The 13,002-nt window shown below is 42.7% G+C and overlaps 2 protein-coding genes across 2 annotated transcripts; both read left to right on the top strand.

Annotated features, from left to right (window-relative positions):
- The first annotated feature begins 4,365 nt into the window (after positions 1-4,365).
- On the top strand, positions 4,366-5,277 carry LOC107303764 (heavy metal-associated isoprenylated plant protein 33-like). The gene is made up of 2 exons (XM_015834431.2): positions 4,366-5,010; positions 5,125-5,277. The coding sequence occupies exons 1-2, from the start codon at positions 4,687-4,689 to the stop codon at positions 5,275-5,277; spliced, it is 477 nt and encodes a 158-aa protein (XP_015689917.2). The 5' UTR covers positions 4,366-4,686.
- Positions 5,278-7,990: 2,713 nt separating this feature from the next.
- Positions 7,991-12,897, top strand: LOC102718637 (probable apyrase 6). Its single transcript, XM_006651371.3, has 8 exons — positions 7,991-8,630; positions 10,281-10,393; positions 10,654-10,761; positions 10,857-10,899; positions 11,356-11,541; positions 11,929-12,026; positions 12,110-12,306; positions 12,406-12,897. Exons 1-8 carry the CDS (start codon positions 8,114-8,116, stop codon positions 12,659-12,661), a joined length of 1,518 nt encoding a protein of 505 aa, XP_006651434.3. The 5' UTR covers positions 7,991-8,113; the 3' UTR covers positions 12,662-12,897.
- The last annotated feature ends 105 nt before the right edge of the window (positions 12,898-13,002 follow it).

Consider the following 13,002-nt stretch of genomic DNA (forward strand, 5'->3'; position numbering starts at 1 on the left):
TTTTCTCCGTGTCCAAAGTTATCATCGCATCACAATGTAAAGTTAGTGTATGTAGATACATATCTACCGATGACTTTCAGGAGATCACTTATCCCATTACTACTCTCGTCCCGGGAGGTCGGTCATGTTAGTATTACTCTCATCCAATGATGAGATCCATTTCTTTTGGTGCTGGTACATGTGTATGTGTTTCAATATAAATAGTTACCAATATTTTTCTTTGCATTGGATAGGTCCAGATGCCAGAAAAATGGAAAATAAATATGTCCGGTTATATATTTGGGGTTTGGAGAGATCCAGCAGTGTGCTGGAATGATGCTGAGTCACCAGTCAAGTGTTATATGTGGCAGTCATGCATGGGACATTGTATCTTGTCCAGTGAACCTTCTGCCTATTAAAAAAAGAAGAAGAAGAAGAATGAGCTGACAATTAACACGTTTCCTACGAGAAACATCTTGAGAGAACACCTGTCACCCAAAAGGATTCTAGGTTAGATCACCCCTCTAATTCCCATTGTATACTATACTGTAAAAACCAAGTAGGCAGTGATGGCAGACCTTACTATATTTCATACAAACAAAAGTTTTGCTTCTTTCTCTTGCCTTCTTTTAGTTTCAGATCGATCAATCTATCTTAGTATCATACACTACAGTGGCTGGTTTGCTGTCGATGCATGCTGTAATTATCAATGGTTCTATGTGCCACTTGGCTAAATTAAATTAAAAGGAATTCTGCGAGACTCAAAATAGTAGTAAATCCTATAACAAGTGTGTTATTAGTGATGGCAGTTGAACGCTGATCCATGCCTCCAAAAGAAATACAGGTGTGTACACATCTTTAATTGGCAGATAATATAGCAGTGAACGACAGATAAGAACAATGCAAGTTGTTAATTTGCATCCTGTAATTGATCATACGTACGTGTGACTGCATTTTGGAAGAGACGATGGGCTTCTCGAGAATATTCAGCCGAGTCATGTAGGCAGCGAGAGCAAATTAATTAAACAGGCTGATCGGCCGTACCGCCCAGCGTGATCGATGCCATATGCATGGATTTGGAGAAAGAAAAAAAAGGGTTATGTTTGAGTTTGACTCGATATATATGAAGTGTGCAATTTGGTTGTTTTTTACCCATCTAAAATCTGTTATCTCTGCCATGTAGACTTTTGGCCCTGTTCAAGGAACTTCTAGTGGCTACAACGCGCAACTTTTTGATAATCACTAGCTCATCACATGATCACAACATTCTAGATTCTCGTTTATATAATTAAGAATATATATGTAGCGATTAAATTCAGTTAATAAATTTAAAGTCAGAAGCTGAAAAACACATATTTTTATATTTTTACCAGTTGTTTAGCAGAATTTTGAGCCCCTTTCCAATCAGGGATTAATTTGATTTTTCACTCTTATCGCCACGACATCTACGCTATCATATATTCACGTGTACCTTTTCTTCCTTGGACTTCTCTATTCTACCTCTTCGGTTATAAAGATTTTCAATATAAAGGTTACTCATCGGACCATTGTAAAGTAAGATTTCCACTTTATAACAGTTAATTCAATTGCTTATATTATCGAACAACTACCTTAAAAATTAGATAATCTTTTAATCTAGAAATCATAGCTATCTCATACACAAATTAATTCTGTTTTACTCTCCTCTCTCCTAAACTATCTAAAAATACGGAGGAAGAAAAAGAATGGGAGCAATCGCACACTAAGTGTTGCTAAATTGTTTATAGCATATTAAAAAAATGAGAGTGCATGTACATATCTAAGGTCTTCCTCTTTTACCGCAATGGTGAAGTGGGTCACCATAGTGTTGGAGCAAAATATAGATTACCAATGGGTCGCAGGCATGACCGAGTCCATGTCGAGATCAGTCAGGTAGGCACGTGCCTATCCACGGGCTATACCAACGATCCAGGCATGGCCCAATAAGACTTGGGCTGTGTCGGGCCAACCCGAAGGCACGATAACTCATCGTGCTTCTCTATGGAATAAGTCTATTTTTTCTCTTTCTTCTCTTAGGTTATGTCTTATATGGCTCGAATAAGTCTATTTTATATACGTCTTCTCTTTAGGCTATGCCTTATATGGCTGAATTAAGTTTATTTTGGGTCACTCAACTATTTTTCCCCTACTCATTGGACCCTGTCATGCCAAGCCGACCCATCATGCCAATGCATCGGCCCAAGCAAGGTCCAACTGTCAGGTTGGACCGGCATAGGCCTGACGACAATCGTGTCGTGTCGTGCTTGGGTCAGGCCAAATGGCCATGTCATGGGCCGGGCCGTTGGGCCTTAGGTCTTCTGGCCATCTATAGAGCAAAAGAAAACAAAGATGGAGAGAACTGATGGCAACATATATTTCTAGAGGTGGATAGGGTTCCTTCACTGCTCGTGGTGGTTATAAGGGTCTTCATCTATGTTATGAGGAGGCGATGAAGGAAGATTGTTTAGGGGGGCAACAACAGATACTTTGAAGGCAGGGGAACGGGGCCCAAAATTCTCATGGACGATTCGAGGAGGAAGGTTTGCAAGGACTAATTGGAGTAAAGGCTTTTAGGCATAGTGTTTTCCATTGATGTCCACTAGCCCAACACCTTCTGCATATTGTTCAAGCATCGACGACATTGGCCAATCAACTACTAGTGATGGTTGCTCAAGTCCTGGCGTTGACTGCCAAAGCTCCCATGATGTCTATGTTGGCTTCCTTAACATGCATCGATGAATGATTTGCATGCAATGGTGGTGGCTTCACATGCAACGAGTGCCCATGGTTATGCTCTGGGGGCTCACTGTGTTGATGTTGTTTGACACGAGGTACCGAGTGCTGCTTCGATGGTGTCGCCGGTTACTGCTTCGAAGATGCTAGTGTTAAGGGCAAACGGGCAGTACTAATGGAGTTATGGACATGAAGCAGGCCATTGCCAGAGGGATTAGTTACACCACTGTTATATCGTCTTAATGGAACGGGGCAAACACAAGTTTTTGTCGAAAGACGGCAACAAAATCACACAGTTAGAAAGTAATGATAAAATCACATTGTCGTTAAAACCACAAATAAATATTGAAAGTCAAAAAGCAAGTGCATGGGAATAAACTTTTAATTGAAAAATACCTTTGACATGCATCGGGCAAAATTAGGAGAAATTTTAGTCACCTAACCCTATTTAGTTGTAGGATCACAATCCAATGGATAGCACATCATCTTTTTAACATTTGGACCAGAGAAGGCATGAAGAGAGGGGAGGGAGGGAGATAGCGAGGACTCACCTGCGAAAGCGACTATGTCCTCCTCGTCAATCTTAATTTGGTGGCGACAACCCTCAAACTCCGTTAGGTTTAATCGAGATCGAATTGGTAATTATAGGGTTAGACACAATAGGAGGGAGGTGACGAAGGTGACTTAAGGGGGAGATAGTGAGGTGTCACCAGTGTGGCGCGGTGTCCTCAACAACCCTTGGTGTCAACAACCTCTGAAGTAGGTTTAATTGGATTGGTATTTTTAGGGTTAGAGGTAGTATGAGGGGTGGCAGTGAAGGTGGCTCTAGAGGGATGACCAGGCTAGCGATAGATCATTGATGGGTGCATGACGATTTGATGATATTGTTCCTAGAGCCACATGGATGGAGGTGAGCAGTGAACATTGAGTGCAAAGGTTGAAATAAGAAATGAGTGGTTGATTGGACATGGAAACATCGCTAGAGTTTGCGAAGAGAAGTGGCATATCATGCATGGTGATGCAGAAGATAAGGGAGGGAGCATGAGCAATTAATAGATATTGTTGGTAAGGGGTAAGAGGTGAAGTACATGGGAAAGGATGGGCCGATGACTTGGTGGCATGCACCGCCTTATGCCGCACGAGGTGGCATAAGTAATAGGAGAAAGTAGGGTTAGTTAGATACGCGCATGAATCTTGATTTAATCTAAACAGTTCAAGACAATGACTAACATAATTGAACAAAAAATATCAGGCAACTTGCAAATGGTCAAATTAAATTCTATCCTATCCTATCCCATCCATGAGTGCAGATCCGTTGGAAACCCAAAAAAAAAGAAAAAAAACAACCGCCACCAAATTTACAACCAATGCTCGAAAATCACACCCAAATCTATGCGATGCACCACCTAATAATTACAAACCGGCTGTTGATGAGCTAGCTATAGCACGCAGATAGATCAGATCACGAACACAATCACACGCCAATCCCAGCGAAGATCACCAACATATATGCCGCAATCAAAACGCCAACCTAGAGAAAAATTTCGCCGTACGTGGAATAGTATACGATCGAGACAGGATCTCGTTTCCCAGTATAGCCCGCATGCAGATCTCGACCGTATCCATGGCTGCCGCCGCCCTGCCGAATTTGGGATCGATCCCGCGCGTTCCTTCGCTCGCTGGCTCGATCGTTGGAGAGACGACAAAGAAAAGGCTGTAGAGATAAATGAGACGGAATGCGATGCAAACTCACCAAACGCGCGTGCTGCGTATCGTATCGATCGATCGATCGATATAATGCGCGCCGATCAATGCGTGAGATTACGTACAGCTCAGTTTCCCGATCGATCGAGCAGCTACCAGCGGGGACGCTCCGATCGATCGATCCTCTTCTTAACCACCACGCGCGCGGCGGCGTTGGGTTTGGGTTTGGGATCGATCGGAAGGTAGCGTAGGATGTGGCGATCCATGGACATCGGCGGCGGCGGCGGCGGAGGAGGAGGAGGGAGAGGGGTTGAGCTGGCCGTCGCCAGTGGGAAGAAGAGGAAGGCTAGCGGCGGCGGGGACGGCGCCGCCGACAGGGTGGTGATGATGAGGAGGGAGCCGCGGCGGGGGCTCGGCGTGGCGGAGCTGGAGAGGATCAGGGTGCAGCTCGAGGCGGCGCAGAGCCTCTTCATGATCCCGCCCTCGCTGTCGTCGTCCTCGTCGGCGCTGGCTACGCCGCCGCCGCCGTCGTACCTGCCGCCGGGCGCCGTGCGGTACGGCCAACAACAACAATACGTACGTGAAAGGAAAAAAAAAAACTAATGTTTCTTTTGTCCTCAGGTTGTCCATCCATCCATCACCCATGCATATATGCGTGAAAAGCTAACCCTAGCTGATGTACATACGCAGGTTGGAAATGGATCAGGTGCGCAGAGAAACCATCACCGTTTCACTCCGTACTACGCCTCGTCGCCATTGCCATCGCCACAGCAGCAGCAATACTACGCTACTGCTGCTACTACTACTAACGACGCCTTAACCAGGCACGTGTTCTCGCCTTGATGCTGACGAAATTAAGTCAGGAGGAAAAAAAAATCCTGCTCCCTGCTCGTTGTAATCACCAGTTTTTTTCTCTCCTGACGACTGAATTATTAGCAGGTTCTTGGCAGCAAGCAGCAGCAGCAGCAAAGCATTATTTCCACTCCAGATCAATCAGGGTGTTGACAGGAGCGCCGTGAACGCGCCCCCTATCCCGAGACAGCAGCAGGGTTCATCTGAGGTATATATATTTATGTCTAATTCTGACAGTTAATTAGATATATATGCATGGCAATATGATTGACAGTACTGCTCAACTGAATGACTGATATATATGTCTGTAGGAGTTGTACAAGCTGCAGCTGCAGCTGCAGGAGTGTCACCGGCGTCGAGTGCAGCAGCAGCAGCAGCTGCTGCACGGCGAGGGTACTGCCACTGCGGCGAGGAGAACTCAGAGTATTCCGTTTGTGAACCTCGTCGACTCCGACGACGACGAGGCTGCCGCCGGCGCCGGGGAAGAACTGGACTTGGAGCTCAGGCTCTAGAATTAATACAGCTAGCCAACAAATGCAATGCAGGCATTTGCATGTGGATCCGCCCCATTCATCTGTCAGATCGATTAAACTGAAATGAACATCAACAGATTCTTTGTTCTTTCATTTGCATATGTATGTACCTGAGCCGATCCATGAAGAAATATATGTATGGTTGCATTTTTTGGGTACTTCTCTTATGGGTACCATTTTTCTTATGTACTACAGAGTAATTTGATATTTCAGCTCAAAATTAAAGAGTTTGAACATTGCACTCGACAATGACACTTTGAGACCGTAGTCGCTCTGAAATTTGCGTGTTTTTTTTGTTGGGAGTACATACATATCACTTGAAACTTTTTTTTTACTAAAATCACATAAATATAGAATATAGTTGCTTTGACCAAACTGTCGTAAAACTACATATTTAATAATGTGTATTGCAAACTACAATTTTAGTACTGTATTTATCATATATAAAGCTACAAATTTAAAGTCTCATATTATAAAACTACAACTGAGATTTAAAAGTTGACATACATAACATTTTTGCCTTTTTAAGTTATATAGGTTGTAATTTTGGGATAAAATTAATGTAAAATCTATAGTTTGTAATATGATGCCTTACATATGTAGTTTTGTGAAAAAATGATGCTAAATTTATAGTTTTGTGATATGCACATCTATAGTTTGTAATAACTTGTTCAAAATATTTGTAATTTCATGAAATTTACTCTAATAAAACATAGTGCAATTAAAATATAACTACTACCATGTAATTATAATGTTATATTATACAAATATCATGTAAATAAAAAATGAGAAAATCTAGTATATGCCATTGAGTTAATTTGTCACAATTCAATAATTTGCCAATGAAATTGTCATTCCTACAATGTACTATCGAGTTTACCAATTGCTTTACAATATAACATTGGCATGGGTACTTTTTTTTCACAAATACCTTAGCCATACAAGGTTAACAATTGATTTATTGTATTATAAGTTTTAAAAAATAATGAATATTTTTATCCTCTATACAAAACACGGAAGTTTGTGTTCATTATTTTCCAATTACTATTTTTTATAACATATAACTTACCTGCTATGTGATTATATAGACTATTTTTTGTGTAGTTATTATTAATAAATATTTTAATGGGCATGGGTACAGGTAGCCACTACCAATGCCCGGTTCGTCCGTTTATTCGCCAAATCTAATTGACATGTGATTTTTTATTAGTATATACATGTTTAATGTATAGGTAAGTTGAACTTTAGTTTACACCTTGCACTATGATATGATCATTTTAAGTTAAACTCATGTTTAAATTGCTTAAAAGATAGTGTATATTGATATCTAATCAATAAGTATACATAGTAATGGATAAGTGGCTAAACCCATGGGTATGTGGGGCCCACAAGTAATTAATGGGTTGGGTATACCCACTGACACAAAATGATCTCGTGGGTATGGATATGCGTATGTCCTACTCGTGCCTACCGTCTCTGATATAATAATATAACATTAAATTTACGTGCTAGATATATTCATTTTATTAATATGAAGAGTCATCGTGTCGCTACCGCGCTATGCAAACCGCTGCTTACAGCTGGTCTATTGCTACCTCAGCTATCCCTGTAAGCCAGATGCCATGTTGCCACTTTTTTCCCCTATCCCGAAAGCATAATTGGTAGCTCTCCATCGGGGACGATGCTTGTCGAAGATTGTACAAGGTCATTGAATGTGAAGTTGGAGCACGATACCTGATCTGCCTTTTCGTTTCTGCTTATGATTATAAGTCAAAATTTAAAATTTTAATTTTAAATTTTGGGTGATTTTGAGGTTTTTTCATCGAAGTTTATTTTTCAGTCTTGTCCTTTAGATCGCGAAGAATATACATATAAAAATTTTATTCATAAATTTTTTTTGCAAATATGTCATTTGACTTTTTCCACAGTCACCCTAAATCTTGAATAATAAATCACGCATGTTACATATATAAATAAATAATAATCCTTTTTTTACTGGGTGATGGATGCACTGATGCATCATTCAAAACTCTAGCTGCGACACCTACAACTACAAGGCTACAACCCCAAAACATACGTCTCCGTATGAAGTTTACGTAAAATTGAACGACGCCTCCACCTCCGCCGTCCAAGTGCCAACCTGTACTATAAAGACGCCCCTCCCTCGCAATTTAAAAATCAATTAAAAATAAAAAAATAAATCTCGACGTCGTCGTCGCCGTCTCGCTCGCCGTCGACGAGTCAAGCGGGCGGCGGTGCCGGTACCGGCCGGGGTGCCCCGGCCGTGTCCCACCATGCCCGACCTCACCAAACCCCCTTCCCCTCGCCCCCGCCGCCGCCGCTGCCGCCTCTGCGGCCTCTGCCTCGGCACCGCGTTCCTCGCCCTCGTCGTCTCCGCCCTCGTCCACCACTTCTTCCCGGCGCCCCCGCGCCACCCCGCCGCCCGATCCCCGCGCTTCGCGGTCATCATCGACGGCGGGAGCACCGGCACCCGGGCCCACGTCTTCGCCACGGGGCCCGACGGGCGGCCGGATCTGGCGCGGTCGGCCGTGATGCGCGTCTCGCCCGGGCTCTCCTCGTTCGCCGCCGAGCCCGCGCGTGCGGGGGATTCGCTGCGGCCGCTGATGGATTTCGCCAGGGACAAGGTCGGGGGCGCGGGGGCCGCCGCGGCGACGGAGGTGCGGCTCATGGCCACCGCCGGGCTGCGGCTGCAGGAGGAGCGCGTCCGGGAGGCCATCTTGTCGTCTTGCAGGGACGTGCTCAGGGCTTCTGGCTTCCGGTTCGAGGACTCATGGGCCGAGGTGATACCAGGTAGTGCCCTTTTTTTCTTCCTCAGTTTGAACTGAAGTGATTGAAGTTTAGTTCCGTGGGAAGTAGCTGGATGCAGTGGCGTAGCCAGGAATTTTTGGTTGGGTACTCCTACGCAGCATGCTAACATCCTATACCAAAGGGGAGCTAGTAGACATTGGTTTCTTTAGTCTCTATTGTCCTAAGGTGGGAATACTATCAATTTCTTCGCCCGCTCTGCATTGATTTAATCGAGTAATGCATCTTAATTATTAGTCCATTGCAAGCTTCCCTCAAACAAAAAGATACCGAATACCTACTTAGTTTTCATTGCAACAAGATATACACTTCCTCCCGTAAAAAATGTTCAACATTTAGGAAAAAAATTCAGTCAATTTTTAACAGTACAGTAAGTTTCAAAAGTTTGAACAAATATTGCCTAAAACATCTAATATTTGTCACAAGAGGGAGTAATTAGTTTCAAGTCACGCACCATGTTTCTGCATATCTCTTCTAATTCCAAGCAGAGCTGAGCCTATTGCATGAGCCGTCTTCCTCCAATGGAATCAACAGTGCCTCCTTCATTGGCTAGCTCCTACAAAAACAAGCATAACTCTCTGTTGCCTGTCCTTTCAACACTTCAAGAGAGCAAGTCGATGTCAAGAGTTTCAAATTAACTTGCCTCGAGCCATATCATTTCTGCTAATTTGAAAAGCTTGAACTGAACTTGAAGGATTGCAGTCACTGAAGCTCAGACTGAACTTGAAAGATTGGGGATCTGACCCCATCCCCTCCTCATTTGGCGACTCATGGGGCGGGCCGGCGGGCAGTGGTGTGCAGGGTGCCAGGGCAGGTCGGCGATGGGCGAGGGGCAGGCAGCCGGGTGCCATCGCCCCACGGACAACGATGGACCACCGGGCAACATACCTCCAGGCTATGGCGTTGCAGTGGGTTGGCATGCGGCGGCGCGACGCTATGGAGGAAGTGCAGACGACAACTGGTTGGACTCCACACCAGTGAGGCTGCCTTGCCACCTGGAGCCGAGGAGAGGCGCTGGGTGCCGGCAGCACTGCGGATTCACTCATGGAGTCGCAGAGGGGATTGGAGGTGGAGGAAGCGCCGGCTGCAGCTACCCATCCATCCCTCGCCCCTCACGGTCATGGGCTTGACCTAGCCCAAATCTTGCGTCATGGGGATTTTGGGCTGGTGCGAAGTGGGTGCAGGTCGGTGGGCCAAAATCGGGGGTAGTCATGGACCCATCCGGATACCCCCTAGCTACGCCACTGGCTGGCTGCATTATAGATGGGGTCTGAAATTTTGATTTTTTTTTTTCAATGAGAGATTAGCATTCGAATCTGGTGGTGAATCTGATATATTCCATGGAAATGTATTTCCTTCTTCTTGTGATAGTTATGCTCTGGTGATTCCAGAAATGAATTTCTGGAATATATAGTGGACATGGACAATACCAATTGTTTCCTCTGTAGTACTTCTGATAAATATTTCTTCAGGCTCAGTTTGAATCGAACATTCAAAAGGGAAAGCAGTGATATAAAGTAATTTGGGCAGTGAATCAGTAAAGGAAAAATCTTTTGGATGGTAGATGCGGATGGTTTTTCATCATTGGCTGAAATATTGTCAGTATGAATGCTCATTTTGGATCATTTTTTATAGGATCTGATGAGGGCATCTATGCTTGGATTGCGGCAAACTATGCTCTTGGCACGCTTGGAGGGAATCCACACAAAACCATCGGAATAATTGAACTTGGGGGCGCCTCAGCACAGGTTCTCTGATGAAGATAGATGATGCCTTTCCTTTCCTTTGATTTTGAGTAACGAATCTTCTTTAAGCTACAATCCATGCTAATATGATAGTGCTAACAAAATTAATATGTTATTAATCTGAGAAGACTCACTTACCTGATATGGTGTTATGTAGAATCACACTCTACTTTTGAATATCAATGTCACGACGATGCTTAATACTCTGGTTATATCCCAAAAAGGAAATTTTCTGCCCATCTAATTGTTGCTTATTGTTCCAGCTGACATTTGTTTCTGATGAAGTACTTCCTCCAGAACTGTCAAGAAATTTTACTTTTGGTGAAACAACATATACTCTTTATAGCAACAGCTTTCTAAACTTTGGTCAAGTGAGTTATTTTTATCCATTGAATCCTCCGCTTATGGATATCTTGTAATATGATACGAGAGGTTGACCATATGATTCTATCATTTTATTTTGCAGAATGCAGCACAAGAATCCTTTCGTGAAATACTGAGGTCAAAAGGTATTCTTTTACTTATTCTTTTGATGTAAACGATAGCAACAATCTAGACATTTGCCATCCCTTGCAATGGTAGCTAGGGATTTCTATCCAACAAGGGAACACCAAGTTCCCAGAAAAGGGAATATTATTGACAGCAATCAAATATGATTTCATGATGTTACTTAGCCAATCAAACACCAATAACTAATACTAACAATAGTTATTCTATTTCTGATGTGTTACAGTGATACGGATGTCAGGACAGTTCAAAACAACAGTTGTCAGATTTTAAGTTTGATGAATGCTGGGTTGTATATGTGAATATCACATGCATCATCATACTGTTATTACAATATGCTGTGAATGAAACCAATGTGGATACAAAAATTCTATTTTATTTTCATTAATTAGTAGAGGAACTTAGCTGTAAGTACTGAATTTTAGAGCTCTGTCTTATCATGAATCATGTGGTTGCAGACTCCTCGAAAAATGGTACACTTGTAGATCCATGTGCTCCCAAAGGATATTCTCGCATCAAAGAAGTAATATCAAGATCAAACAGTCTTTCAAAATCTAAATTAGAGAATCAGTTTGCTGATAGTGGGGACGGAGACTTTACAGGGTGCAGATCTTCTTCTTTGATGCTGCTGAAAAAAGGAAATGGTACGAATGAATCTCCCCCTTTTTTTGTTAATCCCTAAAAGCATATTTACGTGGTTAATTAGTTGCAAACATATTTCTTCTTTTACTTTTGCTGTTTGTTGCTTCAGAGTATTATGAAAGTGAGCTGAAGAAAAATTGTCTCAGTCATTAGCTAAAAAATCAAAATGGTATGATGAAAAGAAACAGATTGTAATGGTTATAGCAGGTTATCCTTGAATAGTTCGACATCAATAAAGATGGAGATTCTTTGACTTCATATCTTCTGTAGCCTGAATATTTTATTAGAGTTTTGTTTTCCTTTGTTCTGTTTTAGGAAGCTTCATTTAGCAGGCTTTGTTAGAATTTAGTGCCACTTTTATCTTCTGAAATTTGATGTCCTAATTGCAGAAGAGTGCCGGTATCAACGATGCCAACTTGGACCAACTTTTGTACCAGAGCTCCGTGGACATTTCTTAGCAACTGAAAATTTCTATTTTACATCAATGGTCCTCTACTCTACATCTTTGATTTCCTTGTACATGTTTTCCATTTCTTAGTGCAGCTCTTAATCCATATACTTCTGTGCCAGTTCTTTGGACTGAAGCAATCTTCATCACTGTCGGATTTTGTGCTTGCTGGAGAGCAATTATGCAGCAAGGACATGTCTACTCTTAGACAAAAATATCCTAATCAGTCAGATGATGATTTTTCACGATATTGCTTCTCGTCAGCATATATTGTAGCTCTGCTGCACGACAGTCTTGGTGTACCGCTGGATGACAAGAGGCAAGCATCAGGGCGCTGGCACATCAATCTTCCTCGCTGAAATTTACTTTTCAGCAGTCTTATATGCTTACCTACTTTTAAATGCTTTTATATGTGCAGGATTGAGTATTCAAATCAGGTTGGAGACACTCAGGTTGAATGGGCCCTGGGGGCTTTCATTTCAAACATAAAAGACACAATTTTAGAGTCACCAGGCACAGGTAGATCAGCCCGTAAAAGTAGATCATTGCTTGCTGTACTGCTGGGGGTGTTTCTTTTAGGTGGAGCACTTTGGTTGGCAAGATGGAGGAAGCCCAAGACGAAGATCATATACGACTTAGAGAAAGGCCGATACATAATCACACGCGTCAGCTGATGCTGACCTCTGTGCAGAGGAAATCATATATACACAACTGGAATAGATTGGTATTCTGTGTACCATAATGTACAAGTTCAATTCTTTGTATTCTTGCTCCTTGTTAAGAGCTGGGTGGGAGCCGTAGAGGAGCCATGAAGGATAGCTACGTGTATGTACAGAAGCACCTGTAGAACATTTTCTCATGTATTTATTCTATTTATTTGTTGATGGAATAACCATAGTTTGGTTCATGTGTCCCTGATATGCTTCAGATCCATAATGCCATGCATGAATGTGTACCTTAACTGTGTGAACCGTGCTGCATGAATGAGAAAGCCGAGCTACAAGATTATTATGCC

The sequence above is a fragment of the Oryza brachyantha genome, chromosome 3, assembly GCF_000231095.2.
Source record: "Oryza brachyantha chromosome 3, ObraRS2, whole genome shotgun sequence".
Classification (NCBI taxonomy): Eukaryota; Viridiplantae; Streptophyta; class Magnoliopsida; order Poales; family Poaceae; genus Oryza; species Oryza brachyantha.

Excerpts from the sequence above, each read along its gene's own strand:
- LOC107303764 (XM_015834431.2), top strand. The coding sequence starts at position 4,687 with ATGTGGCGATCCATGGACATCGGCGGCGGCGGCGGCGGAGGAGGAGGA. Across the intron at positions 5,011-5,124 it reads ACGGCCAACAACAACAATAC|GTTGGAAATGGATCAGGTGC; the intron begins GTACGTGAAAGG and ends GTACATACGCAG.
- LOC102718637 (XM_006651371.3), top strand. The coding sequence starts at position 8,114 with ATGCCCGACCTCACCAAACCCCCTTCCCCTCGCCCCCGCCGCCGCCGC. Across the intron at positions 12,027-12,109 it reads ATTTCTATTTTACATCAATG|TTCTTTGGACTGAAGCAATC; the intron begins GTCCTCTACTCT and ends CTTCTGTGCCAG. Across the intron at positions 12,307-12,405 it reads GTACCGCTGGATGACAAGAG|GATTGAGTATTCAAATCAGG; the intron begins GCAAGCATCAGG and ends TTATATGTGCAG.